Source organism: Argentina silus (genome assembly GCF_951799395.1).
Source record: "Argentina silus genome assembly, chromosome: 7".
Classification (NCBI taxonomy): Eukaryota; Metazoa; Chordata; class Actinopteri; order Argentiniformes; family Argentinidae; genus Argentina; species Argentina silus.
Window position 1 is genome coordinate 8,774,172 of NC_139661.1, and position 16,274 is coordinate 8,790,445.

General features: G+C 39.7%; 2 protein-coding genes across 2 annotated transcripts in view; one reads left to right on the top strand and one right to left on the bottom strand.

Annotated features, from left to right (window-relative positions):
* Positions 1-5,791, bottom strand: part of adgrd1 (adhesion G protein-coupled receptor D1) — a 28,088-nt gene extending 22,297 nt beyond the window's left edge. Inside the window, exons 1-6 of the mRNA XM_083673357.1 lie at positions 5,372-5,791; positions 5,254-5,290; positions 4,730-4,846; positions 3,248-3,370; positions 2,851-3,027; positions 1,149-1,406 (exon numbers count right to left, since the gene is read on the bottom strand). Coding sequence (XP_083529483.1) covers positions 1,149-1,406; positions 2,851-3,027; positions 3,248-3,370; positions 4,730-4,846; positions 5,254-5,290; positions 5,372-5,446 — 787 coding nt within the window. The 5' untranslated portion in view covers positions 5,447-5,791. The remainder of the gene's footprint in view (positions 1-1,148; positions 1,407-2,850; positions 3,028-3,247; positions 3,371-4,729; positions 4,847-5,253; positions 5,291-5,371) is intronic.
* A 1,114-nt stretch (positions 5,792-6,905) lies between these two features.
* stx2b (syntaxin 2b) lies at positions 6,906-13,397 on the top strand. Its single transcript, XM_083672750.1, has 10 exons — positions 6,906-7,057; positions 7,227-7,289; positions 7,400-7,499; positions 8,619-8,693; positions 8,946-9,019; positions 9,415-9,523; positions 10,794-10,867; positions 11,127-11,264; positions 11,525-11,635; positions 12,254-13,397. The coding sequence occupies exons 1-10, from the start codon at positions 7,028-7,030 to the stop codon at positions 12,329-12,331; spliced, it is 852 nt and encodes a 283-aa protein (XP_083528876.1). The 5' UTR covers positions 6,906-7,027; the 3' UTR covers positions 12,332-13,397.
* The last annotated feature ends 2,877 nt before the right edge of the window (positions 13,398-16,274 follow it).

Here is a 16,274-nt window from a genome sequence, read left to right on the forward strand (position 1 = left end):
GTGTGCCAAGAAAACATTCCCCACACCATTACACCACCTCCACCATGAGAAGGTGTAGAGGCGTTCCTAATAAAGTGTTCGGTGAGTGTATATATATATATATTGTAGTAGTCTACTGTCTGTTTAGAGAACTAACAACCAAACATGTCAGAGTTACTGTACAAGCCCAAAAGAAGTTGGAAGGTTGTCGTGAACACACTCAGCTACAAAACATCACCATATATGGTTGTACATTAGGACCATCACTCCCAATTGTGAACTCTTCTTCACTTCCATTCAACATTTTATATGGATATAAAGTATATACATTTAAAAATAATCTCTGTAACCATAACAGTCTTGTTATTTGTGTCTAGCGTTCTGTCTAGAGGAATCTATTGCAATTAGAAATAATGTCTGATAAGATTTGATAACATACCATATTCAGAAAATTAAACAGCTAATGCTTTCACTACAGTTAAGAGACAAACACCAAGGAAAAGAGTGTCCACACCCTTATTATGGGTATTTTCCATAAGAATGAATAGTGATTCATCTCTTTCTTCCAGCAAATACTAATCTCACCATGACCTGACCCACACTACCACAACGACAAATGAGGGCATTATTCATTTCTTTTGAGTTTTAGAATCATTATGGACCATAGAATATTAATTAAATACTACTTTTCTCGATTTTATTTCACTGCAATAATGTATAAGGAACTAGATTACCTACCAATATTCAAGGGGACAACAAGCACAACACAAGTGTTTAGACGGGTGGGGTGAAACAATTTAATCACCTAACCTCAAATCAAAATGCTACAGTATACCCTTGAATACTACAGTACATGGCTCCTTACCCGTTTAAATACCGGCTTATATGGTAGAAATATGTGAGAGGCTTTAAGGTGGAAGGTTGTGAAACACTTATATGGTAGAAGTATGTGAGATGATTTTAAGATGACAGAATTTAAACAGTTTAATGTCTTGTTGTGATGCGTGAGTCCTGTGGATGGAATGTGGCGATGACCAAGACGGAAATTGCTTTTTAACCCCTTTCACATCACATCATAGCCAAGGGGAAATTGTCAACATAACAAACATTTCATATCAAGGGGAAAAAAGAGCAAAGGAACAATTGACAGACTGCAGGTGATATCCTACCTATGGTAGCTTTGTAATACATCAGGATCTCCTTGGGTGAGAGGGCCCTCTCCCAGATGACAAACTCATCGAAGGCTCCCGTCACATAGTGGCCATAGGACTGGCCATTGCCGGTGCCGATGACAAGGTCAGGGTACGGATCACCGTAGTTCATGGATACGTTCCCAGTGGGGTCACTGGTGTTGAATGTCCCGTTTATGTAAATGCTAAGGCCATCCGTCAGAGTCCAGGTGAACAGAATGTGGGTCCAGAAGGGCCCTGAATGAGCAGAGAGATTCATAAAAGGACAAGGTTCACATACAGTTCACAGATTATGAGAGTAATGTGTCACTCTACTGTAGTTCATAGGCTCATCTAATATACATCAAATTATTCTATTCTTTGTGCCAAGCATAATCGTGACAACAACAAACCTTCTAACTGTCCTTAGGTGTCCCCTTTCCACCAAATTCAAGCCCATGTTTTGCTCCAGCCAATCATTACCTCCATATCTCTATGGTCCTGATGACCATGCACCGTTTTGCCCCTGTAGACTCTTCCTTCCCAATCAAATGTTTACAAAAAATATCCATTCAAAGAGGAAATGAGATCCACAGGCTTTTCTGAGGTAAACTGACAATAAAGAGGCTCCCTGAAGACAAAACATTCACTGTCTTAATATTTCCACCAGAGGAGATTGACTTTCAGTGGAGCACAAAAACACTGCTATCCAATTGGGATTGGCCCAAATACAAACCATATGTCCAATAGAAAACATCCCCATTCACACCTTCAACTTTCCTCATGTTTTTATCTCTCACCGATATGTTTCTGTTAAACACTCACAGGTTACGCAGGGCCACATTGACAACTTCTACTGAGCACGTAATGTCTCATGGTACTTTGTAAAGAGTTTTCAGAAGAGCTGCTGTCTTAGATCTAAGGCTCGACCTCTGTTTTAAGTCAAAGGCTAACCAATCACAGGGTTAAATAGGCTCAGCCAAATATACTGTATCATCATGTCACATTATTGGAAACAGATGATGTTTGATCTTCTGTAACTGATAACGTAAATCAAAAGCACACTTGAAGTTCTAATGCCTCTTGTTCGTAATTGGAACAAAAACAAGATGACTGAAGACATTTGAGAATGTAATATTTTTTTCCTCGACCACTGACTGCTATATAGCATTTTTCTCTCAGAAATTGCTTATCAGATTTATGTGAAGGGGTTGTAGAAATAGTTTAACCATATTAGATAGTCAATGTTATTGCAATTACTTCATTTAGAGTCAACTTTGAACTTAATGTATGACCTTTTAAGCATATGATGTGCTCATTTTTATAAACAGCTATTTATGCAGTAATTCAGCTATTTCACTGTTTAGCTATTACTGTATAATCACTGTAGCCACCCTTTATTACAATATGGAGTCACAATTGCTGGTGAAAAGTATAAATTGTGACATATTTATGATCGTTTCATGGTTTGAGATAACAAAAAAAATCCATGAAAATGTTCTGGGACTCAGTATTGACTGATTGTGGTATCATCTGGTTACAATCAACCAAAACATGAACATAATTATATATTATACACATTTATGGAATAATAAACCAACCCATCATAAACAGACTGCATTCCTCATCCATATGGAAAACTACAGTAACAAACAAGGTAACAGGGTAGAATGAAAATTAATGGGACCCTCAGGAACAGTACCTGGAATATTGATGTTAGCCTTCCACCTCTTGAAGTTGCCTCGTGTGTAGAACTCCACGTAACTTCCAAAGTTATTGGCATAGACAGAGAATCCATTGGAAATGACTTTACCTCCAGAGGCGATAGCAAAACGAGACTGTGCCTCCTGGTTCTTCCAAAAGAAGGAAAATGTGATCCCTACAAAATATAAAAAGAGATTACAGTACTAGCGATTAAAGTATGAAACATGGCTTCAAACTGTGAGTCATGCAATGTCTAACAAACACATTGAGATCTATACTGTACATCACAACAATAGAATTGCCCCACTAGGGAGTCTCTTACTTAGAACCTATGCTAAGATGATACTTTATGTACCATATATACTCATTGGCAAGAGGAGAGAGGCAGGACTCACCCTCAGGACCACAAAGAGTGGGGTCACTAATACAGGTGTTCTGGTAGTTCCCAAAGTGGAGAAACGTGCCTCCATTATCGCCATTCAAAAATATGCCCTTATTGACCATTCCTTCAACAATGTCTGCAGAAGGAAGAAATGCCAAATATACAGTATTAATGTGTAAATAGGGGACAGTACAGATGAATTAGCTGTACTGGTCTTAGAAGACATCAGTTGTCTACTTATCCAACAAATCAAGTTACCTGATTTGTCAACTGATCATAAATCAACCAACTCTCTGAACCACACTGACTATGGAGTATTTCCAGTGTATAGCTTTATAGAGCTACCATATTGTGATTGATCCTCTGTGACCTGAATGCTTCTATGTTGTTCTCCTGCGTTGACTCATGTATGCAGACACAACTGTATCAGCTGGTTGGGGTTAAAAAGTCAAGTTCTTCTGTACAGCACCCCAGATACAGATCTCTAAACCATGGTCTTGAGACTAGTGTAATCATGAATTGCAGCCATGACTGTTTTCTTCTCTATGACACATGTCAGCTGACAGCTATCGAGCTATGGTGGTAGTGATAGACTCTGTACCAAACGATGGGCACTGTAAAACATACCTAAACATGATAGGTATACTGTAACACTAAAACCATCAGAAAGTGGTGGCTGACAATACACAAATAAATGTCACTGAGTAGGGATGTTCCTCACCTACTGTTGCAGAAATGTTAGTGTAGGCAGAGTCATTGGTATACACAGAGGAAGAGTTATGTGAGGAAGGGAGCACAGTGTGGTTGTGGATTCTGAGAGCTGGATGAGACATGGAAAACAAACAGACAGAGGAGAAACAGGTGATTCACATACACATGAGCACAACACCAGAGGACACAGTAGTGAGAGACACACACAGACACTAGGCATTGTGAGAGATGTGGGGCACAAACATGAGATCCAGTGTGATGCTAAGCTCAGTCCACAGTGCTCAATGAGGTATAGATCATTTCTCATTCTGCTAAAGGATTTCTTTTGTCTATACCCTCTTCATGTCCATAGCCTCTTCAAATCAATGTTACAAGCTACTATCCTACCCTTGTTGAAAGATTAAGTACTGTACACAGACAGAGAAGTTTTAGTGCTTTCAGAATTAAAACAATATATACAGACAGTTTTTAGAAACACATTATCTAGAATAACTCCTCCACAGTACTTTGATGAACAATACCTTAACAAGGGTTTACAGAGGATGTAAAATAGCCTTTCAGGCTTTTCATCAAGAATGAATCTGTTTTACAATCATGGACCTAATCAAATTTGAGCACTGCACACAGCTGCACCTTCAAAGCAAGGACTTGGTGGCTATACAGTTTGAGATAGACAAGAGGTGAATTGAGAAGAGTGCATAATAGTTGTGACCATGCAGACAGAGAATGGAAAAGACTGATATTTAGGTGTTCTATTCCTACGCAGATGGGTCTGTGCACATACTTATATTAGTTCCATTAACATGACCTGGTCTGTTTCCAATTTCATCCCACAGTCCGTGGATCCCGTCCACGGCATCCAGCGGCCAATAGTGTGAGGCCGTGGCCAACACCTGCAGGCCTGGATGGAGAGTTCATGGATAAACAAAGATCCAGATGGGACTTTTCCCTAATCAAGCTCAATCATGCTATTTCAATTTGTTATTTTCCTGGCATACTTTAGTCTGTTTTTTAAGGATTAAAAAGATTGACAACTATAAACAAAATAGCTCATTTTTTGATTTTGGAATATCAATAACAGGTAACAGTTACAAACACTATTTTGCATGGCTTTAACAGCTTACTACTGGGTTTTACACATGGAACTGAACAATAAACAATAATGAAACATTATTTTGACAAATAACCAATGACATTACTCAACATAGACCTATCCAGCAATTTCAAACACTATGGGAAAATCTCAATAATCTGAACTCCAGAATCACAGCACAAATGTGGAGTATACTACAGTATAATTCGATTTACCTGGATGCTTGGATGGCTGTATCACTCCACCATGAACCTGTGAATAAAATAAATATGCTCATTCACCACTCAGCTGAAGAACTAGGGATGATGGTCATTAAAAAAGTATTGTAATTACCTGAATCAAAGTGACAAAAGCAAATAAAAACAGAATTTCCAATGAAAGTTCCATGGCTCTTAAATCACTTGGCATCTGACAGCTTAGGCTACTGCAAAAGGTAATGGTTAATTGATCTAAATTCTCAATAAACGATCGTTGTAGGATGCGTAAATCATTATTCCAAGATGCTGAAAACAATCAAACCACTCTGCGTATCAGTCCATGTCTTCAATAAACTTATTCCAAAATGCAATTCCCTGAAAAACTGCAATAAAGCAGAGTGGTGGAACTTGCATATCATAGTCTATTGCTAGTATAGATCCATTCAGAACTTTCCCGAAAGTTTGTAATCCACCTTTTTCACAAAAAATTGATTGCTGGTCGAATTGGTCTAATACTTGTTGCTTAGTTTACTCTTGTCTCTCTGTCTACAGGAATTGCAATGATCTCTCCGGGCACGCGTATTGGGCTGTTCGATTGGATATGGGAATTCAAAACGTGATGTCATTTTTGGAGCAATTGAAACACAAGGTGGGGCCGTGCGTAAAATCTGCGTAATTTGCGATCCGAGCTCACATTAATAGGCTAGTTAGTAGGTTAATTCCCAAAACTGTCCTAACGTTTTATCAAAATAGTATGTTAATCGTTTTAACTTCAATTCAATACTCAAAAAGTATTATTGAATATAGGGGTAAGGGAAAACATGACTGTATGGCCGTCAGACATCCTAATTTTTCTCATGGTGAGAAACCCGAAATATCCTTCAGATATTTTGCTGATGGGGATGGTAACACTTATTTGCACAGTGGCAATACGTTGTACAGATACAACACACATTATCCTATTAGGCAACATGGTTTTGATTTATTAAGTAGGCCTACATTGTAACTTAGTTGAAACTTTTGAAACACAATTTCACATCTCGTCATTAAACGAATTACCTATTCAATTGTTACCTGCCATCTTTAGCAATCAGAGTTTCAGATGTGCAATTCAGATGTTTCAGTTATAAGAGAAGATGAGGAGAGGAAGCCACTCTGGTGCAATTCCAAATGTGGCTCGAGCCTCTCATGAGGAACCTCATGTGGTAGTAAACAGCGCCACTGTGTGACTCATTGCACAAAGTGACTGGCCCTGCCGATATAAATCGTAATTTCCGCAGGAGGTAGGCAATGAAAATCATTTTAATTTAATGAATATTGATTTTATTACTATCCTTAAATCGAATTGTGCAATTTGGTTAAAAAGTGACCTATTCTATATGCTATAGCTCAACAGTATTTAACATTAAAGCACGTTAGTGGCCTACAGTGAGTGCGGTGCCACAGCGCGCAGAGAGCGCGCCCACCACGGAGACGAGAGGCGTGTCCCAGGCTGATGTGGATGTGATGAAGTTTCAGTCACAACAAGCAGCTGTAACCAGTGTAGTAAACTAACGGTAGCCAAAGTTCGATTTAGAGACACGATTGTGAACGCCTGCCTATTAGTCGAAAGAGGTCTTCCATACTTCTTGGATGTTTCTATCAAAATTGATGTTTACATTATTTGTTACAGTGTAGTTAGCCAGCGTCAGCTATCAGTGCTGTTGCTACAAAGTAACGTTGCCTGCTATGGATTTCAGTATTTAGTGAGTGGTTTGTTTAACCTAGTTTAATTTGTCAAGTGAACGGTGTGATGAAGGATCGATTGGGTGAATTAAGCGCCGTAAGTAAAATATCCTTCCTTTGTTTATAGCTATTTAGACTGAAATGTAGCCTGAATCGTCATGTTATGAAACTGTCTACTGTCATTTTATTAGTTGTTATTCACTAGTAGTAAACAATTTGCTGCTGGAATTTCACATTTTCGACTTCATATTGTATTTCCTTTATAGAGGACACAAGAGGAGGATGTCACAGTCGACAGGGATGGATTTATGGAAGGGTTTTTCAGGAGGGTGAGTAAAGTTATTGAGTCCAACTATTTGTTTGCAGATGTTTATGTGTAACCACACATTTCTCCATGTCTCTGTGTATTCAAATGATAATGAACATACTCTATATTCAGGTGGAAGAGGTTAGGGGACTCATTGATACGATCTCCTCCCAAGTGGAAGAAGTGAGGATGAAGCACAGCATGATCCTGTCTGCTCCCAATCCAGATGAGAGTAAGTTGCAGCCCATGAAGATCCTCTGTCATGACTGTGTGCAAAACATAATTGTTCACAAGTAGTAACATTATTATTTGGAGTAAGTTGGAGTTCTATTTTTTGCTCCACTTTCTGATTTTGTTTTCTTTTGTTTTACCATTGAAAGAGGACACTTGAAGTGATGCATTCCAAACCTTTTTATGTGACATGTCTAAATATAGTCATTTACATTCATGTGGTGACTTTTGAAGTTGGAGCACTGCACAACATGACTATTACAGATAGTCTTACTTCCTCTAGGGCATTGTCCTCCTCAATGCAAATAAATGACTAGCTGACCGGAAGCCTGTGTAGGAAACGGTACTATTGCCCAGATCCTCACAGGCCATTCAGGGGGTGGGTTCTGGCAAACCCTGTCAGTGAGGTTATTTAAAGGCTACTTTCTTTGACACCTTGGCCTCCGTAGATAGGTTAACAAGCACACTGTCACTGCTCAGCTGCTCTCAGCTTTGCTCGGGCCTACAGTGAAGCCCAACATGAATCACAAAACATCATGATTTAAACAGAACAGAATTGGGAGATGTAAGAAAAAGGCCCATTGTTTGTGCATGTGGCTCTGCTCCTCATATTGAATTAGACTGGTCAAGCAATGTTGCTGCAGCTGTGTGCATCAATTGCTGGATTGTTTAGGATTGATCCACTGTCGAGACTGAATAAGCATGAAGAGCCAATCAAGGCCCAAGCTCAGACAAAGCAGTCCTCAGTTGAGTAATGACTACACTACACTACAGCATCAGTCTTTCCAGCAGAGGAACAAGGAACAGAGTATCAACCATCTGTACAGTGATGTCATCATCGTACTGAAAATGACACATGACGCATTTTGTATATTGGCACATTCAATGATAAGGTGGTTATGGTTACCATGAGCACTGATAGGTATACTTGTGTTTCTTTATCTGCAGGAAGGTTGGAAATATTGTTATAGATACAGTTGCCACGTGATATGATTAAAGCCAATATTTGCCTAAATTGGAAACAATAGAGTTTCGGTGAGAATCATGTTGTTTTCTCAACAGCCATGCCAGTTTTGGAAAATTTGCAATTGCCTATGTCTGTCCCTTTTACTTCCTTAAGGAACGAAAGAGGAACTTGACCAGTTGACCAATGAGATCAAAAGGAATGCCAACTTTGTGCGAGCTAAACTAAAATGTGAGTTGAAATATTAATCCATAATTATTTATTTACAAAAGTTGTTCTTTTAGGATGTGATACCACACAGGAATTGCATGAATGATTAAGACTACCTGCATAATAGGTTAACATTAACGCCTCTAATCTCCAAAAAAGGTTTTTTGACATTAGACTTTTTGTCCTAAAAAAGCTAGGTATAAGGCAGGTATATTTGCATTTGGTACAGAATTATAAGTGGTTATAAGTATTGTTCTTTCCTTTCCTCTGCAGCCATGGAGCAGAGCCTGCCCAAGGATGATATTGCTAACAGGGCCTCAGTTGATTTCCGGATTCAGAAAACCCAGGTCAGGAAACATCGTTCTAGCCACTCCTTCCTCGAACAAATTGTCACAGATTTTGTGGTCTAAGAGACAGAATGTTGCCTTGTCTCGGCCAAGATTTCAGATCTGGACAAGAAAAACCTGGAGGCTAGCCTGGATTTTTTTTTTTATCCCATACAAATATGCATGAGAATGGTTTTGCCCTCTGGATGTGATGGCAGTTTTATGTTACTACAAAGCATGATTCTACTGTTCTTGTGTATTTCACACCTCACTCCCTCAAGAGTTAAGTGTGCCTTTATCCCCTTAACTTTTGTGAGTTGCTCAAACCTTTGAGAGGTATTGTGCCTGCCTGTTAATCAATCTCGAGCTCTCCATCCCCTTCACAGTTCTGATGTTCTGTTTTCCCCAACTCCCAGCACACAGTGCTGTCCCGGAAGTTTGTGGAGGTCATGACTCAGTACAACAAGACTCAAGTGTCCTTTAGGGAGAAGAGCAAAGGAAGGATCCAGAGACAGCTGGAGATAAGTGAGTGACAAACAATGTCCTGGGCCACCATCATTGCAGGAACACGGAAAGGAGACCACACCTAGAGCCCCCCCCTCCTTCTGAAAACACATACTCTTTTCACAAATCCAACAACGGTAGAGCATCAGCCCTGAACAACACCAAATTAGCCCATAACAGCCTCATTTAGCTTTTTCTAGCATCTTGTCACTGTATCATCTTTCCACTAATGAGACCATAAGACCAATTAGACCATTGGCTATTATTATTTAAAAAAGTCAGTGTTTATGGATTATTATTTTTCATGATAGTGAAGAAATTATATCCATACATATTTAATGGCTTTGTTTGGACTGAGAATAATTGATGATGACAGAAATAGAGCTAGCCTCTACAGTCCCGAAGGAAAGCATTAATGAGGCTCTCCACCACTTCACACTCCAGACGGAAGAGCCTGACACAGGAGACATCTACCTGTGTTATTGTTGCCTGGGAAACAGAGGGCTAAGAGGCCTGCGTAACTCTAGTACACCTGTCTGAAAAGAGCTGGTCACATGTGACCAGGTGTACCCATGGCTGAGGAATCATGGGTTACAGTACATGCACACACACACACACACACACACACACACACACACACACACACACACACACACACACCACACACACACACACACACACACACACACACACACACACACACACACACACACCCACACCAAGGTGCAATCACAAGTTATTGATAAGCCATTATAGTGGTGGGTTTTGCCATGTTTGAAGGTGTAGGTTGTGTCCCTCTAAAGAATAGCTCACTGCAGTGTGTCTGTGGCACAGCCTTCTGCACAGAATCCATGCTCCCCATGGAGTGAACTGTAGGAGAGGGAAGATCAAAATAGGAGCATACAGTTTTCTGCTAATAGAGTTTCAAAACCTTTCCTATGGGGGTTGCCTTGTTCCAGTTTCCCCATAGGCACTGAGTGAGCCACAACACGGTGTCCTCTCAAACATAGAAATCCTAGGAGACAGTATGACCAACACATCTGTTCAGTAGTTCCCTCTGCCTCTGGATAGGCCATTCTCTCAGCTGAATCAACATGGCCATTCGGAACTGCCTATACCTCTGTACACAATAGGTCACATAGAGTATAGTATATGGAAACATGGACACCCATGGATTCTGTCAGATATATTATGCACACAAATGCCTATGAGCCTGTTACCATATTCTTGTTGTTCAATTATAGGTTCTTTTTTTTAATCCCTGTGTAAAGTCTCAACTTTGTTGTTAAAGCTGGAAGAATGACCAGTAGTGAGGAGCTGGAGGACATGCTGGAAACTGGCAACCCATCAATTTTCACATCTGATGTAAGATCCTCTAGTTTTTCACAGGACAATTCATACATGTTTATACCAGCACCGTCTGCTGGGGAGATATGCAAACTTCCAATAGAATATCTAGTGGGGGATACCATGGTAATAAAGTTGGTGTTAGTGGTTAATTCACCAACTGTTCCAGTATCATCAATTATCATTGGTTATTACGTTCAAATCAATGCAAATCTTCCCATATGCATTTGAAGTAATCTGACCATGTTAACTCGCTCTCTTCTGCCTCCCCCCTCAGATCATCTCAGACTCTCAGATCACTCGCCAGGCCTTGAATGAGATAGAGTCACGGCACCAGGATATCATCCGCCTGGAGTCCAGCATCAAGGAGCTTCATGCCATGTTTGTGGACATGGCTATGCTGGTGGAGACTCAGGTATCACAAAACACATCACCACTTCATGAAGCAGCTTAGATTAAGCATTTGGTACTAGTTTAGTTACTGTTAAGTTATATGCCATTTAGCTGACGCTTTTATCCAAAGCGACTTAAATTGCAGTGAGTGCATATATTTTTCAGTGTATGGCCCCAGTGAGAATTGAACCCACAACCTAAGCATTGTTAGCGCCATGCTCTACCAACTGAGCCACAGAGGACCACCAAATGATGTGATGTTTCTGTGGTCCTGTTTAAAAGGGGGATATGGTCAACAATATTGAGAACAATGTCTCCAACGCAACTGAATACATATGCCGTGCCAAAGAGGAGACCAAAAAAGCAGTGAGATACCAGAAAAAGTCCCGGAGGGTAAGTCTCTCTCCCAAAACAAAGGTCACATACTGTTTCTTTCTAATAACTAGAGGACATTATGCTCCAATGGACAATGTGTCAAACCTATTTAACCAATGCTACTGCTTAAAATTTCACCATAATGATCATCCTGTTAATCTCGTCATGTACTGGTACCTGTCTGTATTTAAATATTGAATGCCAGACTAACTGGCTAAATGTCTGGCTATCCATAATCAACACATTAGGCTTAAACTGTCCTGCCCACAGGGCTGTATCTGTTGCCAGCCAGACTCAAAGCTGTTTTCACTCAAAGCAGTCTAATATAACCACTTTGTCTCTGTTCTTGGCAGAAATACATACTCCTTGCCTTAGCTCTGTTGGTCCTGCTTGCTGTCATTGCACTAATTTTAGGCCTGTCTGTTGGACTAACCAAACCACCTGAATAAGCCCTGCCCTTCTTATTGCCTGAGGTAACCACCTTCCTTCATCCACATCACTACATTCATCATCTAAAGTCATTCTTTCTTATAGTCACTTTAACACAGTGAAAGGACTTTAGTAGAATAATGCTTTTAGAAGTAGTTCATAATGTAATAACTACCCTTTGTCTCTGTCCTTTATTTACCTGCACAGAAAAAGTTCTACCTTGTCATTGGTGTGGTAGTGGGTCTCATCATTTTACTCATCGTGCTAGCAGGAATTCTTGGATGACCAAAGAGGGGTCCCTTTGTTCAGAACTTCCAAGTCATCAGCAGATGCACAGACATTTGGGCCAGTTAACTATCATTATACCGTTCACAATGTTCAACTACGGCCATGCCAAGAAGAGCACTTCACTATGAGAGTGGGATCCATCTGTATCTACCTTGCTATTATACTAGGCTTCTTGAGTCACAACTCAAACAGTGAGTGCCTTGCACAGTCTCACAGAGGCCTTTGAGTACTCCCAGAGCCATTCTGTACACACCTAGGAAAACACTCCCTCTCGCTATACTCAGGAGATTTGAGTGTGTCTTCCCGCTCCTTGTTTATCTCTGGCTAGTGGCTATGAAAATATCTACAGGACTAAGATACACATCAACAATGACCAGGACATTTTCCTTAGTCGACTGAATTCTAATCATTTTTAAAACCATCAATTAAACCATCATTTAAGTGTAATTTGTTTTTATCCAAACACTGTTAGCTGTACAGTGTACAGTATGTTGTATTGTATAGTGTACATGTTTGCTTATGTTATTTTGTTCATTTTTATGTTAATTCATTACAGCTGATGAGGAGTATGTATACATAAATGTTCAACATTTACATTTTAATTGCATGTCCATATCTGTGAGCACATTGAAATTAATTGACATAGAATTGACCCCAACACTGGCAGTTATATAGTTTTTAATATAGCTAAGTGTAATTTTGTGAGCCTTGTGATGGTCATGACTGAATGTGCCTTAAGAGAACTAAATACTCTAGAACAAAAGTGAATTTGTCAAGGGGATGACAAATATGTTATATGTAGCTATTATGATATATGATTATATTTAGATGGATTTGAAGGTTGATCACTGCTCACATGCTCTTGTATGTTTTTTTAATGTACTGAATATCTGCACAATATGAAGTCAGGTCATTGAGCCATTTTAACATGGCCTTTTTTCTTTTTCTTTGTTTGTTTTGGTGTTTGGTACCTACAAACATATATCACACTGTTTTTTATACTAAGACATTACTAATGATGGAATCTTACATAGATAAACAATAAAGAATCTATTGAAACATGTATGAATTATAATGTGTGTCTCATTTTAGGACATCAATGTTTCGGGTGCTATGATTGAACCAAACCAAACACTTACAGGAAAGTCAGTGGATTCAGGATTTAGATATCTAAAAATTAGTGAAGGAAACAGAGTTCATAGAAGCCTGCACGCAAACGCAAGGAATTGAATGCAATGCTTACCGTTTTATACAATAGCAAGATTCATGTCTTTAACCAAATACCATTACCACTCTGGATTTAAATCAGCTTTTCTGTTTACTGAGGAGAAAACAAACATTTGGAAAGACAATTTGCTGAGGAGAAAGCAGAGAGAAAAGAAGCTGATGTTTACTTCTGGACTAATGAGCACTCTCTGCACAAAGTGTTGACTTCTGTGTAATCAACCAAACAGGATTAGTGAAGGAAGTAGAGGCAGGTCCCCAGAGGGTATGTACTTTTCAGCATTTAAATAGGTCAAGGAAAACTTCAGAGGTGCATTTAAAAGGCAAATGCCAGTGAACCTCCTCACAAGATATACAAATGTCATAGAGACCAGAAGATAGGGTTGCCAGTTCATTGAACACGTTTTCCCAAATGTCAATGTGATATTATGAACTACTGTAGCTATGAGGTTTAGGCTTGGAGACATGGTTGAGAGACTGCAGCTACACATATCATTTAGTTGTCATTCCTTAGAATCATGCATGTTGTTAAATTATTTTCTGATTATGTCTATGTTAACAATCACAGTGTAGTTTCAGTTGATTAGTTAATTACAATAGATTTCAGGTGGGACTGAACATGCCCAGTCTTTTCATCCAGGTTTGGTCCACCTGAAACATATTATTAAATTCTTTGGCGTCAACCAATGGAAGGATACAATTCCAAGGTTATTGTCTGATATCCTACTGTATGATATGAGATAAAAAGCAGATGACTAGAATTGGTTGAATAACTCTTCTGCAAATGTTTAACTTTGCTTACCATGATGATGACATTATAGTCACAGAGAGCAATTCAACTGGCTGTGACAAAGTTGGGGCAGGTGCAGTCAGACTTGCTCAAGGGACCTCGGCTGGCGGCGGCTGCTGCTTTGAGTGAGACAAGAAGGAAATGTGGAACATGTGTGTCAGTGTTGGTGCTGTTGAGAGACAACTTGTAAAATGTATTAGTGTGCCTTTAGTAGGCTACAGAGCTACAGAGTTGCATAATGAAGATTGTCTTGTGCAGGAGGAGTAACTTAATGGTGCAAACACATACAGTACCAAATGCTCATAACTTCACTTGACCAATGAGGGAATTGACACGGATAGATGATGCTCAGAAACGTTCACTGCCAGTAGGTTAGTTCTCATAGAACAGTCTACAGGCAGTCTGGAGTCCCATATTGACTCAGCAACAAGAGGAGGAATCCTAAGGAGTAAGTAATGACAAACTCATATTGTTGTCATAATATAGTGTGATCTATGTCAATCGGGACACAGGAATACATGCTGTCCGACCTTAACACCGTTTTCTCTACCTCTCTCCCTGTACTAGGATGCTGCTTACCTCGTGGAGAAACAACATGACTTGTATGTGTGGCAGGAATTCTCCGATGGAGCACATCAGAGGAAAAGTTTTCGTGACATAGTACCCCAAGCACATGATGGACGGGATGTGTGCAGAAATCAGGGGACTGTTGGGTTCATCAAAGGTGGGTCGCATCATTTTCATAGGTTTTGATAGATTTAAGCTATAAACCAAAAAAAGCAAGGCTAAGCATCTTGGATTGCTAACTCAGGCCTTTTTTTCGGGTGTCCACGTGTCATGATCTTTACGCAGAAACTCGTCTATGTTTGTATGCTCAACCTTGGCTAAATTAGCGTTGAAGGAATTTAAATGGGTAAATTAAAAGAGTTTCAGACACCGGTGATGCAGATGCAGATGCAGATGCAGATGCAGGAGATGTCCTTTCTGCATTTTTGCTGCCATCTAGTGTCCATCTTTTACACACAAATACAGATGATATCCTCGGCTGTTACAATATGTATCTCCTTGCCAATGTAAATGTAGTTGTCTACAACGACTCCTTTGGTTACACATCTTTTTCTCAACAAATGACAATATATATATATATTTTTTTCATCATGGCACTAGCTATAATGGTTGACGTCGTAGCTGATGGTGTTATTGTCAAGGATGGTGTGTGCATGTTTAATGAAATATAAATCAATATTGCTGTTGACTGATCGTGTTATAGCTACAGTACCTGTATGTTTTTCTCTGACTTAAATGCTGACGTGAACATTTACCAGCAATAAGCATTAAGCATTGAAATATGTATAACTCAGTTTTAGAATGTGAAACAATGCTGAATTGTCCATTCAAATGGTTCTGTTGTTTCTTTAGGGCAGCAGTGTTGTCTTTGCTGCTTTTTCTGTAGCCTACTCTACAATAATCCAACATCCATTATTATGTGACTAAGCAGTAACCAGATATTAATAAACTCAGCATGCTGTATGACATCATCAGTCCATTTTGACCATTGCCAGAAATTGTGGGAGGACAGGCAGACGGCACTGTCATGGTAGGTCCTTGAGAAAACCAAGGAGGGAATTCATGATTAAGATGCAATTATGAGTTAATGTCGGGCTTGATTATGTCTGTTTGTGTTTTTGTGTCACAAAGGCGATGGTGGGTGGTCAGAAGGCTTGTGAAGTGGAGAAACTTCTGAAACAGTCACAGAGGGAACTGCTGTGGAGCCAGAGACAGAGGTCAGGCGTAGCTAAGAAGATCACCACTCAGATGAGGGACACAGACAGAGTAAGTGTGCAGTACTAGTGTGTGTGTGTGTATGTGTGTGTGTGCGTGCGTGTGTCTGTGTGCGTGTGTGTGTGTGTGTGTGTGTGTGTGTGT